Source organism: Megalobrama amblycephala, linkage group LG9 (assembly GCF_018812025.1).
Source record: "Megalobrama amblycephala isolate DHTTF-2021 linkage group LG9, ASM1881202v1, whole genome shotgun sequence".
Classification (NCBI taxonomy): Eukaryota; Metazoa; Chordata; class Actinopteri; order Cypriniformes; family Xenocyprididae; genus Megalobrama; species Megalobrama amblycephala.
This window is the reverse complement of record NC_063052.1, coordinates 839,221-866,929: the sequence shown is the minus strand read 5'-3', so window position 1 is coordinate 866,929 and position 27,709 is coordinate 839,221. Positions and strand designations below refer to the sequence as shown.

Below are 27,709 nucleotides of genomic sequence, written 5' to 3'. Positions count from 1 at the left end.
TAATTTAGAGAGATTTCTGGATTAGTTGCATTGTTTTGTTTGTTATTTTGTCCAGACTCTAAACTGAAGCTATCACACTCATTTTCATTATTATTCTTTTTAATATTGATATTTCTGTTATGGTTATTGTTATTTATTTATTTTTTTTACTCTTTATAACAGAAAAATAAAAGTTAATATTAGTTGTGTTGTTGATTCTGGGACAGAAGGTTGGACATCCTCGTTCTCTCCATGGTTTCTTTTTTCTTTCTCTTTTTTGAAAATGTTTATTTTTCTTTACTTTGTTTCCAGCTCCTCAACTCTAGATGGGTAGCTATGTAACACTACACCTCCTCCTCATTGTGAATATCTAAATGAATATGAAATCCAGAAACATGAAATACAACATGCAATGCTGATGTAATTTATTCATGTAGAAAGCAAAGATAAACAAAGATGGGTAAAAGATAGGTACATTTTAAGAATCATTTCATTCCTTTACTGAATGTGCACTGAAACTTATCTTTTATCTCAAGAATAAAAGGTGCACAGGTAAAATGAAAACAATGAAAAAGGTGCAATATTAGTATTGCTCAGAAAACAGTAGTTTGGTATTTTGCTTATAGGATCAGTGGACTGTGGTGTAACATCATCTCATTCCACTTAATCTGGCAATGAAAACAGAACAAACAATCATTAAGGGAACGTACACATAGTATAAATAGTACATATAGTACAAATGTCTACACACCATGTCTCTCTTCTTTTATCACACACCTGAAAACACCTCAACCTCACACAGTGTGAGATATTCATTGCGACCAGGTATAAAAATGTTGACATATCGTCCCTTAATAGGATGAAACTTAAATGTTCGTGTCTCTCCAAGTGAGATGGGCCCAACAGTTGCAGCCCTGTGAAGAAACACAGTAACAGAGAAATAGAGAGGGGCATATCAAAACATCATGAAGCATCTTAAAGCTTCTGTCAAAGTATTTCTTCAAAGTAATTTTATCTTATTTACTCATTTTCTAATCTTTTTTGTAAGCATTAAAAGAGAAAATACTTACAGCTGATTATTGTTGCCATTATTTGCCAGGCTGTTGCCGATACGGATCTGAGCACCATTTATTCTCTCTGCACAACAATCTCCACGATTAGTGATGCTAACCCTGGTTATCCTGTAGACATTCAGCAAGTCAACTCTCCACCAGGGGTCCCAGTCCGCTTTAGTATGACTGCATGATCCACTAGTGTAAATTGAATTTCTGTTGCCATCAACAGCTTTGTGAGCAGCAGTTAAATGATCATATGTGGAAGACTGGACAGCTGTTCCTCCAAAAGCAAGATTTCCTGTTTAACATAAAATAATAAACAATAATGTTTCCTTTTTTTACTTTAATGTGCTAAAGTATAATCCCAATATAATGGGCAAAATAATGCTAAGCTATGTAATCCAAATGATTATTACACAGCTTTCTGTCACAGCGATAACAATTGTCACGTCCTGAGACGTATTTTATTTGTGATTGTTCTATGTGCCTTGTGGTGTGTTTTTCCCCTCATGTCTACTGCTACCACTCATGGAGGTGATTGGTTTGACCTGTTGCTGATTTGCTGCCCATTCACCTCAGCTCCACTGATTGGCTGGGGAAAGCCAGCATATAAATCCAGCACTGCCTCACAGCAAGATAAGAGGAAGAGGGTTGCAGAGGATAACATGACACAAGGATTTTTTTCCTTCTTGCTACAGATAACTTTATTGTGTTCTGGTGCTGACAAATGCTAACCATTGGTGGTATTGTGAATTTAGTTGAAAACTTATAGATTTTGTTCAAAGTTTAGATTTTATTTTAATGAAACCCATAGGGATTCAATCACACATTTTTGATTGAAACTGCTTTCCTTCTATATAGGGAAGTTTATTATTTATTTTAGTCTTTTTTTAATGTAAAGGTAAGTTATGGTTAAAACTGAGATTTTTGTTTGTTGTGTTGACCTTTGCCAACCCCTAAAAGAGGGTTAGCACATACACAGTAAAATCCCCAGAGTTAAATCAACTCTGCTCAGAGTACATATGGTCCCTCTCTAAATAGTGTTAAAGTAACACTGAAGCAGAGTTAAAGTTAATGAGATAATTAAGCAATTAATAAGGCTGTGACTGAAGTCATTTGTACTTCTTGCGTTTCTCTATTCTTCAGTGATTCTGCTTGTTAACAGCAGGTGTTCATCACTAATGCACAATCATCACTTAATTGTTAAATTATCTCATTAACTTTAACTCTGCTTCAGTGTTATTTTAACACTATTTAGAGAGGGACCATATGTACTCTGAGCAGAGCTGATTTAACTCTGGAGAATTTGCTGTGTAACACTGCATATTGTCCCTTAATGGTTACCAAATGTTCTGTAAGAATATATTCATTAAAATATATGTTATATTATGTGTTACTGACAACATTCAAAGAAATGAAGAACACTCACTTGGAACACAAATGTGCAATGGTGTATCCTTTTCTGTTAATAAAATAACAACAGTTATACACACATTAATAAGTACATAAATTCTATCACAGAGTTTTCTTCTCTCTCTGTCCCTCACCTGCAAACACCTCGACTTCACACAGTGTGAGATATTCATTGCGCCCAGGTATGAAAATGTTGACATATCGCCCCTTAATAGGATTAAACTCAAATGTTTTTGTCTGTCCAAGTGGGATGGACACAACAGTCGCAGCCCTGTGAAGAAACACAGAAATAGAGAGGACAGGACTGACTGGACTGACAGAGGAAAACCCTGACAGAGAGGGACAATACTTACAGCTTATTACTGTTGCCATTATTTTGCAGGCTGTTGCCGATACGGATCTGAGCACCATTTATTCTCTCTGCACAACAATCTCCACGATTAGTGATGCTAACCCTGGTTATCTTGTAGACATTCAGCAAGTCAACTCTCCACCAGGGGTCCTTGTCCCCATTAGTATGACTGCATGACCCATGATGGTAATCTGAATTTCTGTTGCCATCGACAGCATTTTGAGGAACTGTTAAATGATCATATGTGGAAGACTGGACAGCTTTGGCTCCAAGAGCAAGATTCCCTGTTTAACATAAAATAACAAACAATAACCTTATCTTTTTTTTTACTTTCATGTGCATAAACATATTCTATCACGGAGTCTTCATAAATAAATAAATCAAAAGTTTTCAATTACCATATTTCAGCCTATAATGTTAATCAATTAATCTGATTTATATGTAATGATACACAATAGTTACAGATTTTCCTGAAAATCCCGTAATTTTTTTATTGTATTATTCTAAACGTACCTCTGTGATGAGCGACGCACAGTCCAGTAAGCGTTAGAAACACAATCACTCGGATGGCCATCCTGATATAAGACACAACAACACATCACCTCATCTCAGCATATGAAGGAATAATTTTCAATTTCCATCAATACATTTTACTTGCTATCAAAGCTTGGCACTTATTCATCAGGAGTTTTTTTTTTTTTTTTTTTTTTTTAAGACATAAGACATTTTTTTTTAAGACAAAATTTGCCAAGGCAAACTACTCTGCTTGACTCATTTGTAAAAAAGGAGTGAAAGGTTTTTTGATGCTTTGAGCTTATTGTGACTTCTCTGAATGTTGGATAAAGCAGGTATTACACGTGTGTAGGAACTGAAAGCTAATCAGACATAAATAACTCCTTCAAACTGTGAAAAAGAGCCAAATTCCAAATCAACACTCAGGACCCTAAATTAGAAGATCTCGTTATTTTGGAGTCAGCCAGTCCAGCTAAGCAGAGATTGTTGTTTGATCCCAAAGACAGAAATTACAAGTTGTTGTGTTTTTTTTTTTGTTTGTTTGTTTTTTTAAACAAACATTTGAGTGACCTCTTAAACACAGGACCAAAACTCCTCTCCAAGAACCACAGAGACTACCTTTACATATCAAAATGCATCCCAAAACAATGCTAGACAGACTTATAATCAAACATTGTCAAACTGCATAATTCTATAGGTGTTTTTTGTTTAATATGTGCATGAATGATTTCTCATTTCTGCAGTTACTGTATGAAGATGTTATGTAGATCTGGCCAGTACTCTAATAAAACATGTGAAGTTTGGGGCAGTTCTGTCAGGACCACTATCGTCAAATATGATAGATAATGCATAGAGATTGTATTGGCGGTATGGTTCTGTTCTGGGCAAGAACTCCCTGCGCCTCCATGCAGCCTAGCATGAATAAGAGCAGGGAGAGCAGCAATAAACCCCCTAGGGTAAACAGAACAGGACCAAAATATGCAGATATCATTGAATGTCATAATTTAACGAACACATATTTCGAGAATTAGTCTGATTAGGGAAATAATAAGACCATCCTGACTGAAGAGAGGAGGAGCTGGGGATGGAGGAGGGTAATTTGCTCCTGAGAATGCAATAGCTGCTGATAATACTGAGGAGCTTATATATAGATGCTGTGATAGGCATCGTATTCCTATAGGTAGACGCAAGTCACCTGGGAGTCAGCTGATGCAAGCTTGACTGACGTGACCTGCCAGAACTGACGCTAACGCTAGATTTCTGTCAGGACCACTATCGTCAAATATGATAGATAATGCATAGAGTTTGTATTGGCGGTATGGTTCTGTTCTGGGCAAGAAGAGCAGCAATAAACCCCCAAAACAAACCATATGCCGAAATCCCCCAACACAAACTGAGTGCGAAAATCTGAATGCATGTTTCTTCAAAATGCAGTTACCTGAATGAGGAATGAGCCTAGGCTAGTGTTGTGTTTTTATTAATAAATGGGGGAAGCTTACACCCGTAGCGGCAGCAGTCTGATACAACAAGCATGTTGTAGCGCATTTAGTTAGCGATTTCATATATTATATATAATGGGGGAAGCTTACACCATTATCGGCAATCTAGTCGGGGAAGCATACACCCATTGCCTAATACATATTTATTATTTATTTTCTTCTTCTATTGGGGGAAGCTTACACCCCTAGCGGCAGCAAACTGATACAACAAGCATGTTGTAAATCACAGACTAGTATTAAACTATGGTAGTCTGGTCGGGGAAGCATACACCCGCAGCAATAGCATGCAGCTAGGCACGAAATACAGTGCTTCCTCATCATGAACAATTTCTGCTCCAGTCGGGCTGATTCCTTCGGCTGTGGAAGTGAAGATGATGACTCCCATGATTTCACACTCCTACGGGATCAAGTTCGATGTTGTTAGGGTTGAATAGAAACCTCACAGTATGTGCTTATAGTATGCAGCAATGACACTAGAGCTTCGGTAACAAGCAAATTTTTTATTTTATTTTTTTTTTATATATTTTTGCCTTCCATAGCAGCTAGATAGCCTTAAGAACAGCTTGTTCTAAATAGCAACTATAGCTTTAAGAAGGAACGTTTTCAATAGCAATGTAGCTTTAAGAACGGCTTGTTCCAAAAGCAACTAAACCTTTAAGAACGAGTGTTTCCAATGCACTATAGCTTTGAGAAAAACGATGTTTACTATGTGCTGCGCCACAGCAGAAAATAAGTTTGCACCATGAATAGTTGTTTTCTGTCTCTACTGCAAAGCTGCTTGAATCTGCGATGTATAGTGCTAAACACAGGCGATCCGACCAGTGTGTATGTTGCTATACAAACGAAAGCGACCCGATAAGCGTGCACAGCGATCGAGCCGGTTGCCACGACAACAGATAAGTAACGCACATCGCCAAATACGATCGCAAAAGCTTTGCAAAAACAATTTTACTGAGAAGGACTAGAAGCCTAAGCAACACTGATAGCTTTAGCAACAGCATGAGTTAGCTTAAAACAATGAGCATTAAAAGGAACTTAGCTTAGCTTCGTGGAAACATTCAGAGATGAAGTTGAGTGAAATAGCCGAAGTGGATGTTTGATCTTCTCTTGAAACGCTTCTTCATGCGGGGAGTACAGATCCATCTGAACTGCGAGTCCATGTCTAATTGCAGCCATGCGAGAAGCAATGCTAACGTTAACTCAGTCATTTCCAATCAGTCGGCTTATGATCAGTGCGGCGAATTCACGTGTATGAGAGGTGAAATCCACGAATCCATCTCGCTAAATTCCCGATTGCACAATTCCTAGTGAGATGATGCTGTTTGCCTGTCGAATTCGCCATATAATTTGCTCCTGAGAATGCAATAGCTGCTGATAATACTGAGGAGCTTACATATAGATGCTGTGATAGGCATCGTATTCCTATAGGTAGACGCAAGTTACCTTGGAGTCAGCTGATGCAAGCTTGACTGACGTGACCTGCCAGAACTGACGCTAACGCTAGATATCGGACATTGGATGCCAAGTTACAAAAACAAATATGATGTTGATCTGATTAAAGCTCTAGGAGGAGTTTGGTAAAGTACAACATCTGGAAATGGCAAAAACTGCCGAAATTTTGCAGAGAAAACTCAAAATATCTCACTTCCTGATGGGTTTACAGATTTTGAACCTGGGGCTTTTTTGTAGGTATTGGGCTGTTACATGTGTCTACCGAATTTCATAACTGTACATAAAACTTAGCGCGAAGGGCGCTTAATTTAAATTTTGTAGGTGGCGCTATCGAGCCATTTTGCCACACCTAATTCTAAAAACCCATATCAGATGTAATTTTTCACCACTTCCAATGCGTGTGAAGTTTCTTGAGTTTTTGAGCATGTTTAGGCAATCAAAAATGTGATTCATTTCAGAGAAAAAAAAAATTGGCCAAGCAATTACAATAGAGTCCTCACACCATTGGTGCTCGGGCCTTGAACAGTCAATTTAGTGATATACTATAACTGAGTACATTCACTCCATTCGATAGACTGAACAATTGCCACCTCATGAAACACACTGTGCAATAAGTAACTGTGATGTTTTTAATGTAATTGAATCTAGCTGCTCTTAATTATCAACAAACTCTCTTGGTTTATTTATTTAAGTACAAATGTGACATTTACTCTGATATAATGGTTTTGTGAAAGGAAACATAAGTAGCACAACCATTGTATTCTTTTTAACAAAGAGCTGTGTTACAAGTGTGATTGGTTTAGAGTTTTGTGCCAAGAGTTTCGCAAATGTATCACTAGTGAAAGTGATACTAAATTTATTTAAAAACTGTATTCAGTAAATTACATTTTTATTTTCAATTACAATTACAATGTTACCCTGGTGTAGAGAGTGCATAAACATTCAACTCACCTGGAATTCATCAATGTATCAACCTCACAGAAGACCTTCACAATTCAGCAGTTATCTGCTTTTAAACAAAATAATACATTTTTATATAATAAATAAATGGAATTAATATTTTTTTATAAACAATTGCTAGATTTATTATTTATACAATATATTATTCATATGAGGAATATTATGCATTCAAAACATTTCAAACCAAAAATGTGCTATTAAACATAGATATGAATATTAATACACACCAGCAGTCTGTGAAGAGGGTCTAGTTGAATCATATTGAGCTCAGAAATGATGCTCTATTTATTGTTGAATTAAGGCCCTCCCAACCAAATGAGTCTGATCTGTTATCTGATTAAATGAACCTATTACAAAAGAGTCCCTTTTTTAAGCCTTTATTCTGATGAAACAAATACAAAGTTTTGTTATGAAACTCTAGATGGCACAGGCTGATAGGTTCTTTAAGGTGTGGGGTATCACACACAGTTTCTGCCAATCTCATGTTAATCTTGAGTACCTATAGAGTAGTAGTGCATCCTTCATATCTCCAAAAAGTCTTTAGTTTTATCACATTTTATATTACATTAATTATATAACATGCCCATCTGAATACCTCTTAAGCAAACTAACCCTGGAACATAGCTTGCTATGGCTACTTACATATCCTGAAAGTTACCTCCATTTTTGGAACCAAAAGTTAAGGTTATCCGCTTACTTACTCTTAAACATTCCCAGGTACTGTATGTCACAAACTGCTTTCTGGAATACCCCCCTTATGTTTGAATAAGTACAGCATTTTCTTTACTCAAGAAACACTGTCTATGAAGGCTAATTTTTTTTTTTTTTTTGTACTTGTACTTGAAGAGTGGAGAATTTTTAATTTGTTATTTTTCCATCTAGTTGTAGTCAGTATACTGTTCTATTTCATCCCAGTCAATACGCCACCATATGGGTTCGTCTTGCTACAGGGCGAGCTGTCAGGAGATCGTATATCAAATCAATGCGCTGCACCTCCTGTAATCATCCTCTAAAAATACAGGAGCTGTAGTGAGTTTAAAAGGGATCAGAACCTCTGCTGACTGCTTGAGTTTTAGTTGATAAATTAATTTTGACTCGTTCAAAGATATCTGTATATATTGTTTTTGATATTGATATTGCTATTTACCTGTTTCAATGTTATTTGCTTGCTTTTAAGTTAAGGCCATATATGCTTGAATTATAATAGTGATAATAATTTGTATTTATATAGCTAGTGCCTTTCCAACACCAAAGGTCATTTTACAAATGTAGGTTTAAGGAACAATGAATGCTTGAATGATTATGAAATTAAGTAACTGCAATACTTCCTTTGATTGTTATAAGATAAGATGACTAAGCAACAGTTGTGAAAGTCAGGTCCTTGGGTTTGATACTTTTGTAACCAACCACAAAGGTTAACAAGAGGGTACACAGGGTGAAGAGAGCATGTTACGACCTCAAGTGGAGGTGAGGTGAGGTGAGCCAGATGAAGAAGAGGAAGACAACAGCGTAAACAACAGAGGAAGAACATCCGGTGGATAAATCATGAGTTACAAAGACCGATACTGCTGTATGCCCGCTGTCATGCATGCTCAGCTCCCAAACAAACCACGCACAAATTGTGTGTATCCTCGATGTAGCGAGTGCAAGATGATTTAAATACATGTTTGCTCACCATTGTGTCTTTTGCTTTGGAACTTGAACAAACAACACTAAATAAGACAGACAATTCACACAGAGCGCTTGCTAAAACACAGAAGCTACACTCTAATAAATGCTGGGTTAAAAACAACCCAAGTTGGGTTGAAAATGGACAACCCCAGATTTTGGGTTGTTTAAACTCAACTATTGTTTAATATTGCTTGCTTAAAATGAACCCAAAGTATGTTGGAAATTAACATTTATTAATATGTTTAGTAAATGAACATACATTAATAAGTTTAATGAATAATAATTAAACAATAAACATTAATTAAATTGCTTATTAATAAATGTCCACTTTTTGATTATTATTGATGCCTCTAGTAATTGTGTGTCTGATTTTTAATTTCTAACCTTTTTGAGTTCATGTTAAGCCAAACATATAATAATTTAAAAAAAAATAGTTGAGTTAAAAAAACCTTTTTTTTTTTTTTTTACCCTCATTGGAGGGTAAAAACAACGCAGCAGGAGCATGTTGGAGGCTTGATCTAAATGTTTAAAGTCTCTGATTTTGTATGCAAAAAGAATTATTGTGCTACCTATTTGGTTTCAGTTTATATTGGCTCTTAAACAGAGAAACACAAACGGGAGCACCGGCGCTCCTTTAGGTTTTAAAGGGTTAATAAATCCACAGGTACAGTATATCCAGAGAACAGCAATCCAACACAACTTTACCACAGGAAGTGGATGGAGGTGACAACCAGCGGATAGCCTTGAGCAGAGGAAGATGGCAGATGATCCTGACTGCAGCCAAGACTGCGGCCATATTGGTGGAGGTAATAAGGACGCCATGGAGACCAGAGCAGGTGACGATGACGTGTCAGGTGGAGCCCACTATGCAGAAGTAGAGCCGAGGAAACGGTGGGACGCTGATGACTTGGGCAGTCGTGACGGAGCCGCAGTGATCCCCCCAGATGGAAGTGGGGATCTGAAGGTCAGAGAACGAGCTGGAGCGACAGAGGGTGGAGGCGGAGCATGAAGGAGAGTGGGACTGGCCGAAGACTAAGGGGTGGAGGGCCGGAGAGCAGCAGACAGCCTGAAAGTCCGCAGTGGAAGCGTGATGATGGAGTTGAGGGAGGAAGGAGCGCTGGTGCAGGAGCCAGGGTGATGGGTCAAGGTGGGACAGAGCACGCCGAGGCTGAAGGCGTGAGGTACAGGTCAACTGTAGTCATTTTGCACTTGACCTACTTACTCACCGCTCATCTTCTGACTCGCTCTCCCATCGCAGACAATTTATTTTTCACTGTGAAATGCAACTGCCTTGGTATCATGTTGCATAGTCCACCAGCACTAATGTAAAGTGATGCCCGTGTGAAGATCATTCTAATGGCCTGATGAGGTCCATACCAATTCGCTCGATGGGGACCTGCATCAATGGTAACGGGTGCATTGGCAGAGATGAGCCCAATTGGTTCGATTAAACAAGTGAAAGAGTCAAAAATCATGGAACTATTTCAAGAGGGTATAAATAAACTAATGCATTAATTCCAATTTCATCTCTTTATTTCTTTATTTCACAACCAGAAGATGGGGCAGCAGTAGAAACCTTGTAAGTACTGATAATAATGCAGTGGGTGAATGGGCAAGCTCACAGGCATCTGCTTGTATCACTTTTGGGGTGGCCAGTGGAAAAATACCAAATTAAAAATGTTGTAATATGTACCATATTACAACACAACATGCATTTTACTAATGTTAAGAGTTCACACTCTCATTACCCACAACTGAGGTTACCCACTGCTCCGACTGTGTGTTCAAGGTTTGTGTATTAAATACTCACTGCTGTATGTGTGTGTGTGTGTGTGTGTGTGTGTGTGTGTGTGTGTGTGTGCACTTGGATGGGTGAAATGCAGAGCACAAATTCCTAGTATGGGACACCCGTCATGTCACTTTCACTTTTTAAATCCACCACCCACCCCAAAAGTGATACAAGCAGATGCCTGTGAGCTTGCCCATTCACCCACTGCATTATCATCAGTACTTGAAGAAGAAATTGAGCAATATCACATTCGCAATTATAGACTTGAGTCTTTCTATATATACAGATTCATACATAATATTAGTACTTTAATCAAGGAATTAATTTCAATTATACAAATAACTTGTGTGCTTTGGAGTTCTGAATGCCCCGATTATATTTATTTATTTATTGCTTTATTTTTCTTTTGCCAGAGCTTCTGCTCTACCTATTACAACAAAACACATCCCAGTGCTGCAACAGCTGCGTGAGGGCTTTGAGAAATACGATCTTATCAAAGTCCTGCAGAGAAAGCCACAGGAGTGTCACAATCTCTTCATCATAAGATATAATGACAATGTAGAAATACTGTTTTGAGCATTTATTTATTTTATTTTTTTATTTTTTTGTTATATGGCACAAATTACAAATAATAAATCCATTTTTGTGCTTTTCATTTCGCTGTTTAGGTGGACTCCCATTACATTTTATCTCACCTGAACCCAGAGATGAGCCCAACTGGTTCGATTAAACAAGTGAAAGAGTCAAAAATCATGGAACTATTTCAAGATTTCCAAATTGAGCTTGAAGGTATGGACTAAAAAAATAGTATAATGTGCTGTTATTTGATATTGAGGTGTAAATATGCTGTAGTTTCCAATTTAAAGGGTATAAATAAACTAATGCATTAATTCCAATTTCATCTCTTTATTTCTTTATTTCACAATCAGAAGATGGGGCAGCAGTAGAAACCTTGTCTACTGAAGATAATGCAGTGGATGACGGGGCAAGTTCACAGACATCTGATTATATCAGAAAGGGAGAAATTTACATGTGGGGCGAGCTTTGACAGAGCATAGCAAATTTGTTGAATTTTTGGAGAAAAACTCAACAGTATATAATTTTTGTTTTGTTTTTTTTTGGTTAAAAATCTGATTTATAAAACCAAAATAAAATAAAATAAACAATACCAGTTTTTTTTTACTTGTTTGTAGGGCTGCACAATTTAACCCAGAATTTTGTGCTAATATATTCATTTTCCTAATATATTAATAATAATTATTATTTAATTATTATTATTATCATTTTTGCTAAATAAAAATATTAAACCAAATAAGAAATGTTACTATTGTAATAACTTTCATTATTACAAAATAAAAATAGAGTATTTAAGGATAAATATAATAATTAGAAAAAAAATAAATAATAATAATAATAATAATTTTATTTTTTAGAAAACTGGTTTAGCAGAAGCCTGGGGAACGGGCGGCGGCTTGTGTGTGTGTGTGTGTGTGTGTGTGTGTGTGTGTGTGTGGCTCAACGTCACGGCTGAGCTGTGACCAAGCATGAGTTGGTTTACAGTATCTGTAGTGAGTACACCCCTCACATATTTGTTTTATTATATCTTTTCACGTGACAACACTGAAGAAATGACACTTTGCTACAATGTGAAGTAGTGAGTGTACAGCTTGTATAACAGTGTAAATTTGCTGTCCCCTCAAAATAACTCAACACACAGCCATGAATGTCTAAACCGCTGGCCACAAAAGTGAGTACACCCTTAAGTAAAAATGTCCAAATTGGGCCCAAAGTGTTAATATTTTGTGTGGCCACCATTATTTTCCAGCACTGCCTTAACCCTCCTGGGCATGGAGTTCACAAGAGCTTCACATGTTGTCAATGGAGTCCTCTTCCACTCCTCCATGACTCCACCTTCCGTTTGAGGATACCCCACAGATGCTCAATAGGGTTTAGGTCTGGAGACATTCTTTAGCAAGGCAGTGGTCGTCTTGGAGGTGTGTTTGGGGTCATTATCATGTTGGAATACTGCCCTGCGGCCCAGTCTACGAAGGGAGGGGATCATGCTCTGCTCATTCATAATTCCCTCAATGAACTGTAGCTCCCCAGTGCCGGCAGCACTCATGCAGCCCAAGACCAAGACACTACCACCACCATGCTTGACTGTAGGCAGGACACACTTGTCTTTGTCAAGTCAAGTCACCTTTATTTATATAGTGCTTTTTACAGTGCAGATTGTGTCAAAGCAGCTTTACAGTAATAACTGGTATATAATTTTGGCTGCACAGCAGCTCTTAAAGAAAATGATGTCAATGCAGTCAGACCAAAGCACTGTTGAATATCAAATGTCAAGTGTCCCCAACTAAGAAAGCCAAAGGCGACAGCAGCAAGTAACCCAAACTCTAACAGGAGACATCAGGTGGCAAACAGGTGGCAAACAAGTGGCAAATAGGTGTTAAAATGGAGAAAAAAAAACCTTAGGAGAAACCAGGCTTAGTTGGGGGGTCAGTTCTCCTCTGGCGAACAGTGCTTTGTTACGATTCAGGTTGCTATCATAAGTTCAAAGAATTCATTCCAGTTCAATCTAGTTGAGGATCGTATTCATCATGCCAGTATGGACGGTCTGTTGAGGAACTGTGGCACTGGCTGTCGTGTTGATGATGTCTTCACAATGGATGATCTAGTTGACTCAATCTCTGCTGATACTTCAGGGCTGCGTTGTGGTCGTGTCAAGGCGCAGGTCCTCAATCTCACCTGGATACGGCCCGGATCCGGATGACTAAGGTAAACCTCGGGATAAACAGAAATATTAGCGTAGATGCCATTCTTCTTCTGATGTAACGAGTACATCTGATGTTATAGGAAGTGTTCCCGGTTCCGGCTGACCTAATTTATGCAGCCTAATAATCCTTTAACGGATTTGAAAATATAAATTTATAATGTGTTATGTGTATGCCAAGTTAAAGAGATGCGTTTTTAGTCTAGATTTAAACTGACAGAGTGTGTCTGCTTCCTGAACAATGCTAGGAAGATTGTTCCAGAGTTTAGGTGCCAAATAGGAGAAGGAGCTACTGGGGAGCTAAACCATTTAGTGCTTTGAAATTAATTAGCAAGATTTTAAAATCTATACAATGTTTAACAGGAAGCCAATGCAGTGTTGACAGAACTGGACTAATATCATCATACTTCCTGGTTCTAGTAAGAACTCTAGCTGCTGCATTTTGTATGAGCTGTAGTTTATTTATCAGGCAAGCAGAACATCCACCCAATAGAGCGTTACAGTAATCTAGCCTTGAGGTCATGAACACATGAACTAACTGTTCTGCATTTGTCATTTGTACTCCTCACCTGGTTACCACACGCTTGACTCCATCTGAACCAAATAAGTTTAAATAAGTCTTGGTCTCATCAGACCACAGGACATGATTCCTTAGTCTGCTTGTCTTCAGCAAACTGTTTGCAGGCTTTCTTGTGCATCATCTTTAGAAGAGACTTCCTTCTGGGACGACAGCCATGCAGACTAATTTGATGCAGTGTGCGGTGTATGGTCTGAGCACTGACAGGCTGACCCCCCACCCCTTCAAACTCTGCAGAAAAGCTGGCAGCACTCATACGTCTATTTCTCAAACAAAACCTCTGGATATGACGCTCAGCACATGCACTCAACTTCTTTGGTCGACCATGGTGAGGCCTGAACCTGTCATGTTAAACTGCTATATGGTCTTGGCCACCGTGCTGCAGCTCAATTTCAGGATCTTGGCAATCTTCTTATAGTCTATGTCATCTTTATGTAGAGCAACAATTCTATTTTTCAGATCCTCAGAGGGTTCTTTGCCATGAGGTGCCATGTTGAACTTCCAGTGACCAGTATGAGAGAGAGAGAGCGATAACACCAAATTTAACACACCTGCTCCCCATTCACACCTGAGACCTTGTAACATTAACGAGTCACATGAAAAATAATGGTGGCCAAACAAAATATTGACACTTTGGGCCCAATTTCGACATTTTAACAAAAATGTGAGGGGTGTACTCATTTCTGTGAGATACTGTATATTGAGTTGTTTCTTTTGTATTTTTCTTTCTTTCCTTCTTTCTTGTTTTGGGGAATGTAAGTGGATGGTGCAATTTTTGTTTGTAATCCTGCTTTTCTCCTATTTATGGTTAAAGAGGGAGAGAGGGAAGAGATATGTAAATTATTTTTCTGTATTATCCATCTTTCTCCAGGTAATTTAGAGAGATCTTTTGTTTTGTTTGTTTGTTATTTTGGCCTGGATCACTTCTGAAGCTACTGAAGCACCCCAATTTTCATGACTATTCTTTTTGATATTTCTGTTATGGTTATTGTTTCTTTTGTGATTTTTTTTTTTTTTTTTACTCTTTATAATAGAAAATTAAAAGTTAATATAGGTTGAATTGGTGGTTGTGTTGTTAATCCTGGGACAGAAGGTGTCACGATCACCGTCAGTTCCTGTCACTTCCCGGACTCCAATTCCCATCATCCCCCTCAGCCAGTCACATGCTCACACTCCACACCAATCACCTATCGCCACATACAGCTTTGCACACACTTGGACTATAAAGCACTGTCACACACACCACCTCACCGCAAAGTCTTGTTTACCTTGTGTGCAATTCCGAGCGTTTATATCCTGTCTGCCTGTAGTTACCGTTCCTGTCTGTTACCCGTTATTGACCCGTTGCTGCCTGTCTTGACCCTTGCCTTGTCTGCTGTTCTGTGAATGATATCTGCCTGTCCTGATCTTTGCCTGTTTCCTGACTACAACTCCGCCTGTCCCTTGCTGTTCCTGTTTGCCCCTGATTGACCCAGCCTGTACGACTATGCTCACTTTAAATAAAAGCTTGCAAATGGATCTCTGCCTGAGTCCCGATTTGTTACAGAAGGTTGGACATCCTTGTTCTATCCATGTTTCTTTTTTTCTTTCTCTTTTATGAAAAATGTAATTTTTCTTTACTTTGTTACCAGCTCCTCAAGTCTAGATGGGTAGCTATGTAACACTACACCTCCTCCTCATTGTGAATATCTAAATGAGCCTTTTTGATCCAGAAACACCCTAGTAAAAAAAAAGTATACTTTATTGTATTTTAAATATATTCCCTTTTTCTATAGTACACTGCAAATATACAAACAAAAAATGTACTATCATTAAATATATAAAAAGTATATTAGTATCATATTTTCACAATGCAACTTTTAACACACTTTAAAATAATTGTACTTTAGTATATTTTCTAAAAAATATATTTTAGAAAAATATACTTGAAGTGTAAGTTTAGTTTATTTTTTAAAAGTGTATTTATTTGCACTTTATAAAAATATATTTGAGGTATATTTTAACAGTGTGCTGAAAATGATCATTGTAACAATGCACTGAAAGTATATTTAAAAATTACATTATTTAATATCCGGAAGTTGTAGTGTATCTAATGTTAAATTTGAGTATATTTTTTAAGTTTACTTCTTCATCCTTGGAATTCATTATATTACTTGTGCTATTTATTTCAGTATGAATGCATTACAAGCTCATTTCGTATATGCAGTGTAGCCTATACAATTTCCAAATATGTGTAAATGTTTATTAAGTTTACACTGGCAGAATCATTTTACAATCAAACACACAAATGTATATTAAACAACACACCAGCAGCACAAGTAATGCGAAAAAATATGTCGAGTGGTTAAACTTATCGGAATTCAAATGTCTCTTCAACTTGGTCTGTGACCAATCAGATTTTGTTGCTCACTGCCTTCAGCCAATCAGAGCTGCTGACGTCACGGTCGTCGTCTGAATCCCCTCGCTCTGTCACTCAGGTGAAGTATAATGTCGCAATGTATAATTTATTTAATAAAACACTGAACGCGCAATATATCGCTCAATCTTGGGGATTCTGACCAGTTCAATCAAGTGACATCGCAGCCTGACCGTGATGGCGACGACAACCGGCTAATCTAATGGCCAACGCGATCCTGAAAGAACCGGAGAAAAGTGCTGCTATTGGGAGGTGAGTTGTAGTCTACCAGTTAACAAACTTTATTTTATTTTCTTTAACAAACGGAGAGCGATATTTCGGCTTGATTTCTCCTTTTTGAGTTTTTGTCTGGTGTTTTATGGCACATGTTTGTATGCAGCACCAAAACATTCATATGATTGGTCAAATCGGCCGGTATTCTGTACGATATTAATTCATAAAGTGTTTTATGCTTGACTATGTACCGAAAACAATATCGACATGCCATTCTGATACAGTTCCCTGCTGCTAATCCTCATTTACTGTTCAGAAATAGTATTGGTTCAATGTAGGATTTAGACAGACTATTGTAAACGTGAATAAAGAGTTAAACATGCTGTCTTATATCTTTGGTATATTCTGTCAACAGATGCTGTTCTTCACGAGTCTCTGCGGTCATCATTGTGCCATCAGACACAATGAGAAGATCACCAGAAAATGGAATATAATGTGTGATTTGTATTTGTGTATAGAGGGTCACCATGGTCCAATATTTTGTTTTTCTTTAATGAAAAACATGGTAAGTTTTGCTGAATCTAAGTTTAAATAAAAACTATTGGATTTGTCAATGAAATATGTCTCTGCATTAGTGATGTTGTTACATTTTATTTGTTTTAATGGCCTTGAAAACAAATGCATTCAACTTTGGGAAAATGTGTTAAACTGTATTTAAATAGTAGCACAACTGTATTGTGTGAGATTGTTATTCAAAGTACAGTAGTCAACATTTAAAGTGGATCAAAAAAGTTAGGACAACTTTGATTAAAGGTTTTGATCCGCTTCAAATGTTGACTATATTATACAAAGTATAAGTAATAACAAAGTGTATTGTTATTGACTGCAAAGTGTGTAATGTTTAATATTTGGAATAAGCCAAAGGTACTGAGCATACAGTATATACTATTACCTGTAAAATAATATATTCAGTGTATATTGCTTGTGTTTTCTGAAGACACTCGTAATTATTTTGTAATGTACTTAAATCACAAATAAAGTGTACTTATAACACAAAGTGTACTCATAACAGAAATAAAGTATACTTATAACACAAATAAAAGTATACTTATAACACAAATAAAGTATACTTATAATACAACGTATATTATAACAAAAAATTATACTTTTAACACAAATTAAGTACACTTTAATATCACTAATCAAGCATGTAATTAGTCCCTACACATATACTTAAAGTGTACTAAGTATACTTGAAGTTGTTCCAATTTAGTACACATAAGTATACTAAATATACTTAAAGTTGTATTTTAATACTACTTAATTTCAACTTAAATATACTTAGTACAAAATTAGTTGTTTCAAAATAGCACACTTTAAATGAACTAATCATTAACACACTTGAAATATACTAATAATTAGTCTTGCTGCAAGTATACTTAGTATACTTTTTTTTCACTAGGGCATGAAATACAACATGCAATGCTGAAGTAATTTATTCATGAAGAAAGCAAAGATAAACAAAGAAGGGTAAAAGATAGGTGCATTTTAAGATCCATTTCATCCCTTTACTGAATGTGCACTGAAACATATCTTTTATCTTAAGGATAAAAGGTGCACAGGTAAAATGAAAACAATGAATAAAGTGCAATATTAGTATTGCTCAGAAAACAGTAGTTTGGTATTTTGCTTATAGGATCAGTGGACTGTGGTGTAACATCATCTCATTCCACTTAATCTGGCAATGAAAACAGAAAAAAAATAATAATAATTATCACCGTAACATGCACATAGTATAAATAGTACATATAGTACAAATGTCTACACACCATGTCGCTCTTCTTTTATCACTCACCTGCAAACACCTCAACCTCACACAGAGTGAGAAATTCATTGCGTCCAGGTATAATAATGTTGACAAATCGCCCATTAACAGGCTTAAACTCAAATGTTTGTGACACTCCAGGTGGGATGGACACAACAGTCGCAGCCCTGTGAAAATAGAAATAGAGAGGGGCGAATCAAAACGACATGAAGAATATTAAATATACTTCTGTCAAAGGCAAGTGTGTATTAAAACGATTTATTCAAAGTAATTTTACCTTATTTACTCATTTTCTAACCATTTGTGCAAGTATCAAGAGAGAGACAATACTTACAGCTGATTATTGTTGCCATTATTTTCTAGGCTGTTGCCGATACGGATCTGAGCACCATTTATTCTCTCTGCACAACAATCTCCACGATTAGTGATGCTAACCCTGGTTATCTTGTAGACATCCAGCAAGTCAACTCTCCACCAGGGGTCCTTGTCCCATTTAGTATGACTGCATGACCCAGCACTGGCAAGTGGATTCCTGTTCCCATCGACAGCATGTTGAGCAACTTCTTGAGCAGCTGTGGAAGACTGGACAGCTCTGGCTCCAATAGCAAGATTCCCTGTTTAACATAAAATAATAAACAATAACTTTTTGTATTTTAATGTGCAACGGTATAATTCCAAGGAGCAAAATAATACTAAGCTATGTAATCCAAATGATTATATGACTTTCTGGAATACTTGATTCTGATTGGTCAGTCGTGACATTCTGAGGTCTGATATTTCCAGATAATGACCGTCATCAATAGTAACGCTGTATAACAGACAGTTCATCCGGGTTTCTGAAGCCGGACTTTCTCTGATGTTTCTTGTATCACACCACAGACCTGCTCTTTCTCGATTAATACAAACACAACTTGTGCGTCTCTGTTATAGTTATTGATTGTATTGAAGTATTTTTAGTATTAAGAGTACTGTAGAGTTTGCCTTGTTGCCAAAATGATTGTTTTTGTACACAGTAATGGATTCTCTGATAATAAAGAGGTAAGAATTTCAAACTGTTTAATCTCAAATCAATATGTCCATGTAATTATTTATTTGGTGTACATGACTGTACATTATTCCTTATATATTTGTCTTGCTAGGAATATTTTTTTCTTCACGGAAGCTTTGCTTTTATTACAAGTGAGCAAATAAAATATTTTAACTCAAATCAATATTTTGTGTCCAAAACTACTTATTTGTGACTAGTAGCCATATAATAATCACCCTTTTTGAGTTTATTTTGCAATAATAACAGTCTTGATGTACATTATCCCTTATTGGTTACCAAATGTTCAGTAAGAATATTATATATGTGTTACTGACAACATTCAAAGTAATGAAAAACACTCACTTTGGGTTAGAACACAAGTGTATGACGGTGTGTAGTTTTCTGTTAATAAAATAATAACAGTTATGAACACATTAATAAGTACATAAAGTCTATCACAGAGTTTTCTTCTCTCTCTGTCCCTTACCTGCAAACACCTCGACTTCACACAGTGTGAGAAATTCATTGCGGCCTGGTATAATAATGTTGACATATCGCCCTGTAACAGGCTGAAACTCAAATGATTTTGTGTCTCCAAGTGGGATGGATGCAACAGTCGCAGCCCTGTGAAGAAACACAGTATAACAGAGAAATAGAGAGGGGCGTATCAAAACATCATGAAGCATGTTAAATATACTTCTGTCAAAGTATTTATTCAAAGTAATTTTATCTTATTTATTCATTTTCTAACCATTTGTGTAAGTATTAAAGGGATAGTTCACCCAAAAATGAAAATTTGATGCTTATCTGCTTACCTACAGGGCATCCAAGATGTAGGATACTTTGTTTCTTCAGTAGAACACAAATGATGATTTTTAACTCCAACCGTTGCAGTCTGTCAGTCGTATAATGCATGACAATGAGAACACAATCTGTTACCAATCTGATGCCGTGCGCAAGGCAGTTGGACATAGTGGTGTATTAAAGGTAAAAAAATTATAAAAATACTGTTTGGTTTCTCGTACAAACAAGATTGTTTCATGTCTTATGACATCAGTGTGTCGTCACGAGCCACAGAGTTTAATCTGGATTTGTCTGTGCATGTTTTTTTACTCTTATAGATTGTGTTCCCATTGACATGCATTATACGACTGACAGACGGCAACGGTTGGAGTTAAAAATCATCATTTGTGTTCTACTGAAGAAACAAAGTCTCCTACATCTTGGATGCGCTGTAGGTAAGCAGATAAGCATCAAATTTTCATTTTTGGGTGAACTATCCCTTTAAGAGAGAGACAATACTCACAGATCATTATTGTTGCCATTATTTTCCAGGCTGTTGCCGATACGGATCTGGGCACCATTTATTCTCTCTGCACAACAATCTCCACGATTAGTGATGCTAACCCTGGTTATCCTGTAGACATCCAACAAGTCAACTCTCCACCAGGGGTCCCTGTCCGCATTAGTATGACTGCATGACCCAGCACTGGCAAGTGGATTCCTGCTGCCATCGACAGCATGTTGAGCAACTTCTTGAGCAGCTGTGGAAGACTGGACAGCTGTGGCTCCAATAGCAAGATTCCCTGTTTAACATAAAATAATAAATAACTTCTTTTTTTTTTTTTTTTTTACTACACTTGACATTTGACTTGACATTTGACACTATTCTTTAAGAGCTGCTGTGCAGCCAAAATTATGTACCAGTTATCAATGTAAAGCTGCTTTGACACAATCTGCATTGTAAAAAGCGCTATATAAATAAAGGTGACTTGACTTGACTTTAATGTGCATAAACAAATTCTATTACAGAGTCTTCATTAATAAATAAATCACAAGCTTTCAATTACCATTTTTCAGCCTATAATTTTAATAAACTAATGTGACTGATATGTAATGATACACAATGGTTACAGATTTTTAAATCCAGGCATTTTAATTCTAAACGTACCTTTGGAATCAGCAACGCACAGTCCAGTAAGTGTTAGAAACACAATCACACGGATGGCCATCCTGATATAAGACACAACAACACATCACCTCATCTCAGCATATAAAGGAATAATTTTCAATTTCTCATCTTCATAAAAACTAAGAAATACATATGTTGCTATTTTAATGATAAAACAATATAGATAAGCCCCATGACAGTGAAGTCAGTGTATTGTGACTAACCTGCCTCTGTTCTTTGGATTTTAAATGCCTTTGTGTCAGGGGTGGCTGTGTTTACACAACATCATTTTCAAATAAAAACGGAAAACTTTTTATGCATTTTGGTGGCCTGAAAATGCAAACTTTTATAAATGGGTTTCAAAGTGCAAGTTTCTGAAAACGATACCATTGTCATCTCTGTGTAAACTGCAAAAGCGTGAATCTGTGAAAACGGTGACATCATGTACATGTGTATGATGTGTTTAGTCTATCCACCTTATTTGTCAATGCAGATCCGAATGTGCGAGATGTGCGAGATCCAATTTATTAGCCACTATAGGAAAATGAGAAGAATATCAAAGTGCAGTAAACTATAAAAATAAGGTGAATAGTAATGCACATCTGGCGTGAGTACTCTGTATAAGAACACGTATGCGTCGGCGCGTAATCTTTCTTTACAAAGTGACAACACCAACTACTTGTCTTATCAACCTGATTCTTGTTGAATGTTCTTTTGTCATTATTGCACTGAAATGAGGGCAACAAGACATTTCTAGACTACTATATCTTTACACCCTGATTTATCCAACCAAAATGTAATTTTATTAGTAAAACTTCCATTGCATATCATGCTCTCAAAGAAACACAACTAACAAGGCCTTCTTTATGTCAGAACAGTTGTTATTAATCAAAAGTGATTGGTATAGTGGTTTGTTAAATTAATATGTTGTATTAAATTACGAATTTATTCAATATTCAGTTTAGTGATATAGTATAACTGATAGCTTCAGTACATTCAACAGACTGAACAATTGCCACCTAATGAAATGCACTGTGCAATAAGGAACTGTGATGCTTTTAATGCAATTTAATCTAGCTGCTCTTAATTATCAACAAACTCAATTTATTATTTTGTGTTTTTGCAAAGTCCAAATGTGACATTTACTATAATGGTTTTGTGAAAGGAAACATAAGTAGCACAACTATTGTAGTCTTTTCAACAAAGAGCTGTGTTACAAGTGTGATTGGTTTAGAGATTTGTGCCAATAGTTTTGGAAATTAATCACTAGTGAAAGTGATACCAAATTGATTTAAAAACTGTATTCGACATATTACCCTTTTTTTAAATTTTTTTTATTTTTTTTTTTATTTCAATTATAACATTACCCTGGTGTAGAGAGTGCATAAACATTCAACTCACCTGGAATTCATCACTGTATCAACCTCACAGAAGACCTTCACAATTCAGCAGTTATCTGCTTTTAAACAAAATAATAAATTTTTATATAATAAATGAAATTAATTGTATTTTTATAAACAATTGCTATATTTATTATTTATCCAATATATTATTCACATAAGGAATATTGTGCCGTCAAAACATTTCAAACAAAAAATGTGCTATTAAACATAGATATGAATATTAATACACACCAGCAGTCTGTGAAGAGGGTCTAGTTGAATAATATTGAGCTCAGAAATGATGCTCTATTTATTGTTGAATTAAGGCCCTCCCAACCAAATGATTCTGATCTGTAATCTGAAAAATCAACATTAAATGGACCTATTACAAAAGAGTCTCCATTTTTGTAAGCTGATTTGACAGCCCTAGTTTGAACCTTATTTTTGGGTTTGATTATTCTGACATGCAAAGCAACAATCACCAACGTGATTGGACAGAAACTGAGACCAATACTCTCCCCAGTGTGGGGCTTGGAGACTGTGATGTATGCTTGATATGCGCCTCGAAGCTTCAGAGTTATTCGTAACATCACTATCATGTGATTTGTGAAGAGCACAGACTGCAATCCAGTGGAGAGGCCAGAAATGTTCAAGCTATGACAAACACAATAAAATGGCTTTTCCTATTTTCTGTCAAGTATAACATCAGTATAAACATGATGTAAATTACTGCTTAGATTTTATATATAAACACTGAGAAAATGACCTCCTATGGATGCTATGCCACTGATAAAGATTGAAGTTTACATTAATTTCACACTTCTGTGATTTGTTTTCTTCATTAAATAGAAACACTTAATATATTTGGCTAAAGTTAACTTTATTTTAAGAAACACACATAAAAACACATGATTCCATTATTGCATGTCCAGAAAGTGTCCGCTACATATTTTTCCTGTGTGTTATATCAATATTTATGACATGTCCACTGTCGGACTTCTTGTCTCATGGATAGATTTTCCACTTGTACTTTCACTATTTTCTCATATTCTACCGTATATTAACAACCTGACAAAAACGTTGGTGCTTTCTGTTTTTTGCACAATGATGAATTGCATTTCAAGTAATTATTACAAAAAATTCTGGCACATTTTTTCCACTGTATATTGTGCACATCAATGAAAGGGTTTTCACCTGGTAATTGTATGACAATAATCACTTTAACGTCATATATATAGGTTATCGTGTTGGTTTTATTGGTTTTATTTACTTGCTTGTAATCGCATTAAACATTTTAGGAAACATAATTTAAGAAGTTCTATTCCAAATATAATATAACAAATATTAATCTGTCCCACTCTTCAAACTATGGAATTGCTTCAGAAGACTTGGAATATAGTGCACCAAATCTTTTATGGTGTTTTATAATGTTTATGTCATTTTTGTGTCAGTATCAGATTTGAATTGATTGAATTTAATGGCCATGAATATTTATGTGATTCACACCAGGGGAGACAAAAGACACTCCCCCAGGGGATAATGGCCCATCAAAGTGGAATGCTGTAAGGCAGCCTGAACAAAAAAAGGAGATCTAAACATGTTAATCTGTTTTATTGTACTTAAAAATAAAAAATATTTCACATACTTGAATTTACAAATGTAAACAACATGTAGTGGTACAGACGACAGTGTACATAGGGAGAGATGAGACTTTTTTTTTTTGAGATATGGGTGGTTTGAAAAGGCCTACTCACCCACCTACTAACCCACCTCTGCATGCTGCACTTGATCGCATAGTGTTTTGGCTCATGCAAGGAAAATATCCAGGATGGAGGGGACAGGGACACCGATGATCTTTGCAGCCCAGTGGTCAGTGAGAGGCGGTCAACAGAGCACACACATCTGAACACAGTCACACATCTTTGTGCCACTCTTGAAAACAGTTCCTGTTCAACTGAAGACACTGAAGAAACGTGCGGGCAGGAATTGCAGAGTCTGTGGGAACATGTCAACATCAGTCTCTGTCTTCCATGACAGAGTGTACTGCCTGTTGCTTACCTGCTTGTTTGCCTTGGCTCTCTTCGGAGCAGGTGCTTGGAAATTTTCATTGTCACATCTGTAAAAGAAAAGAAAAAAAGCGTGAGCATGATGATAACACAATCAAATAATCTGTTATTATCATTACCCAAACCGAGTGAAATATATCAACTAAGAGAGTATCACAGTATCACATTACATTGTTTACACTTGAGCATTTATACAAACATTTGTAAGTGACATTGTAAGGCAATATTTCCCATAAGCTTTTGAAAGCTAATCAAAACGAGCTAAAATATAGTCTGAAAATTCATGTGAGTTTTATATTATAACCATGCACAACAAAGACAACAGTTTCTGTACTGCCATACACATACGTTTTGAATTGAGATGATGTTTACAGTTACATCTGTAAAATCTGTGCAGTTACTAATGCTGATAACACAAAGAATCTATTATATTAATAGATTAAATATAATATATAATGGCCAGACATAAAGACAGCAGTTTTCTTACAAGAACATATACTTTTGTATTATGATGATGTAAACACAATTACATCTGTAAAATATTACGTATGTGCAGTTAATTGGGATAAAATATCTGAGATGCACCTGAGGAAAGAGGATTCAAAACGATTATTGGAGTTGTTTAAAACTTTCTTCAGCAGTCCTGATATTATTAAGAATGATGTCCGTTTCAAGTCTGCCTTGATTAACAAATGAGACCCACTCACTCGTTCTGCTGTCAATGTTTGTGACACGTCTCTCCGAATATAATTGCTAAAATGACACAGATTTACAACAATAATGCTAATGCAAACAGTCAAATGAAAGATGCCAAACCTAGACACCCAGTTGCTGCCTTTGGCAGAAAAGAATGTTCTGGATTATCTGATGATTTAGATCACAGAACAAGGAAATTTGCAAGAGTAAATTCAGAAGGTGATATTCTGGTCACATTGATAAACATTGTCAAGACAACGAGAGATCTCTTCAAAGATTGGTCTGTCATACATGCGGAAAGCATGGTCACGTTGCAAGGCTTTGTTTGCAGAAAAGATGGAAAGATCAGGATGTTGTTTTGCATGTGGAAAGACAGGACACAAAGCAAGGCAGTGTCACTTTTCACAGAAAAGAAAGATGGGCTATCATGATTTGCTTAAGAAAATAAGCAATTTGGAAACCCAGTTGGCACTGTTGAAAGGAAATAAAGAAGACGACATTCACACTTTGCCAGACACTTCACTGCATGAACGACATGACTGTAACTCAGTCACCAACAGATGCTGATGTGCATTAGAGAATTGTTTTAAAATAGTAGCACATTTTTAAAATAATGTTTACTATCAAAAGGGGTTGATTCTTTATTAACTTATTAAAAAATGTTTTATTGGCATTGATATGTAAATGTTGTTTATGAGAAATGTTTTGCATAAAAAATAAGATGTTACTGATGTTAAATATTCTATGATTAAACCTTTGATGTTTTAAATGTGAAATCTGATTATTGTTTCTGATATAAGCATCAACATGTTTGTCTATAATGTGTAACCTCCTGGAGAAAGATGATCTGGTCGTTTGAAGGATGAGAAGGCCTGTGGAATTTTCTCAAGAAAAAAATGTTTTGAATGAGAAAAGATTCTTGTGGGGGAAAGGCGGGGGGGGATATAAGCATTGAGATGTCTATCTGAAATGTGTAACCGTATGGAGAAAGATGATCCGGTCTTATGAAGGACAAGAATGCCAGGAGAACTAGTGAAGCCAGAGGACTTCTTAAAGAATCAGCCTGATCAGCCAGGACTTCTTCAGAGTGATCACTATAACGGAAAATTCAAAATTAGTACCTACTCAAGAGTTTGCAATTTCGGGCACAGCCTAAGTGAAAGCAGTTTTTCTTAGCAATATGCTATTTACACTAAGTGAAAATAGTGATAGATTCTATTTACACTATGTAAAGATAGCAGTATTTTCCAATATCTCATCCAGAATCCACAAATGTAGGTTCCAGAGATCTGAATAAAAAAAGCTGGCAATGGGAGGACTGCAGAGAGGCAAACAAGTCTACCTATGTGTCTCTGAACCGACTCCAGATCAGCAGGACCACCTGGGGATGGAGTCTCCGCTCTCCCGGGAGAGTGAGCTATTGTTAGAGCACATTGGCCCCATTATTGAGCTTGCCCGGAATGTAATTGGCACAGAGTGACCTGAGCCACTGCTCACCACTGTTGAAAGTGCGGCAACAGATCGGTGTGATGGTCACCCAATGTGTGCCATAGCACCATGCCCATCTTGGGACTCGGCCGTGTAGCCAGTGCTAAAGCGGTCTCATATGCATCAATCCGAGTGGCTTGACTGCGGCTGCAGATGCCATATGCCCCAGGGGCCTCTGAAATTATTTCAGTGGAACCGTTGTCATGTTCCTAAATTGAATTCAGGCAGTACTGTCATGTTGATCTAATCAAGCTCCATACTGAAAAAGGAAAAACTCAGCAAAGGGGAAAGTTTGCTCGTTTCCCGGTTAACCCAAAGTCCCAAATGGCTGAGGTGCCTGAGCACCAGGTCTCTATGTTCGCACAACAAATCTCAAGAGTGAGCCAGAATGAACCATTCGTCGAGATAGTTGAGGACACTAATGCCCACTTGTACTGGTATGCGCAACCTTCGAAAGCAAACCATAGAAACAGTCTGTGTTCTGCAAAATCAAAACATTGAATGCATCCATCAGGTCGATCTTGGGGGCAAACACACATGAGAATGCGTTTATGCGTAAGCATCATGAACAGAATTTTGTTAATGGCCTGATTCAAGACACACAGATCC

The 27,709-nt window shown here is 36.7% G+C and overlaps 1 protein-coding gene across 1 annotated transcript; it reads right to left on the bottom strand.

Annotated features, from left to right (window-relative positions):
* Positions 1–387: 387 nt before the first annotated feature.
* On the bottom strand, positions 388–23,142 carry LOC125274682. Its single transcript, XM_048201086.1, has 15 exons — positions 23,103–23,142; positions 22,870–22,927; positions 21,469–21,530; positions 20,824–21,103; positions 20,005–20,141; positions 19,881–19,919; positions 18,825–19,104; positions 18,517–18,657; positions 10,104–10,108; positions 2,801–3,083; positions 2,582–2,718; positions 2,464–2,496; positions 1,050–1,332; positions 731–893; positions 388–647 (listed from the first exon to the last, which is right to left on the bottom strand). The coding sequence occupies exons 2-14, from the start codon at positions 22,878–22,880 to the stop codon at positions 749–751; spliced, it is 1,836 nt and encodes a 611-aa protein (XP_048057043.1). The 5' UTR covers positions 22,881–22,927; positions 23,103–23,142; the 3' UTR covers positions 388–647; positions 731–748.
* Between the last annotated feature and the right edge of the window lie 4,567 nt (positions 23,143–27,709).

Bases quoted from the DNA above. Each gene is read 5' to 3' on its own strand.
- LOC125274682 (XM_048201086.1), bottom strand. The intron at 19,920-20,004 runs GTAAGGGACAGA...TTTTATTAACAG, and splicing joins TGAAGTCGAGGTGTTTGCAG to AAAACTACACACCGTCATAC. The intron at 894-1,049 runs GTAAGTATTTTC...GTTTCTTCACAG, and splicing joins AATGGCAACAATAATCAGCT to GGCTGCAACTGTTGGGCCCA.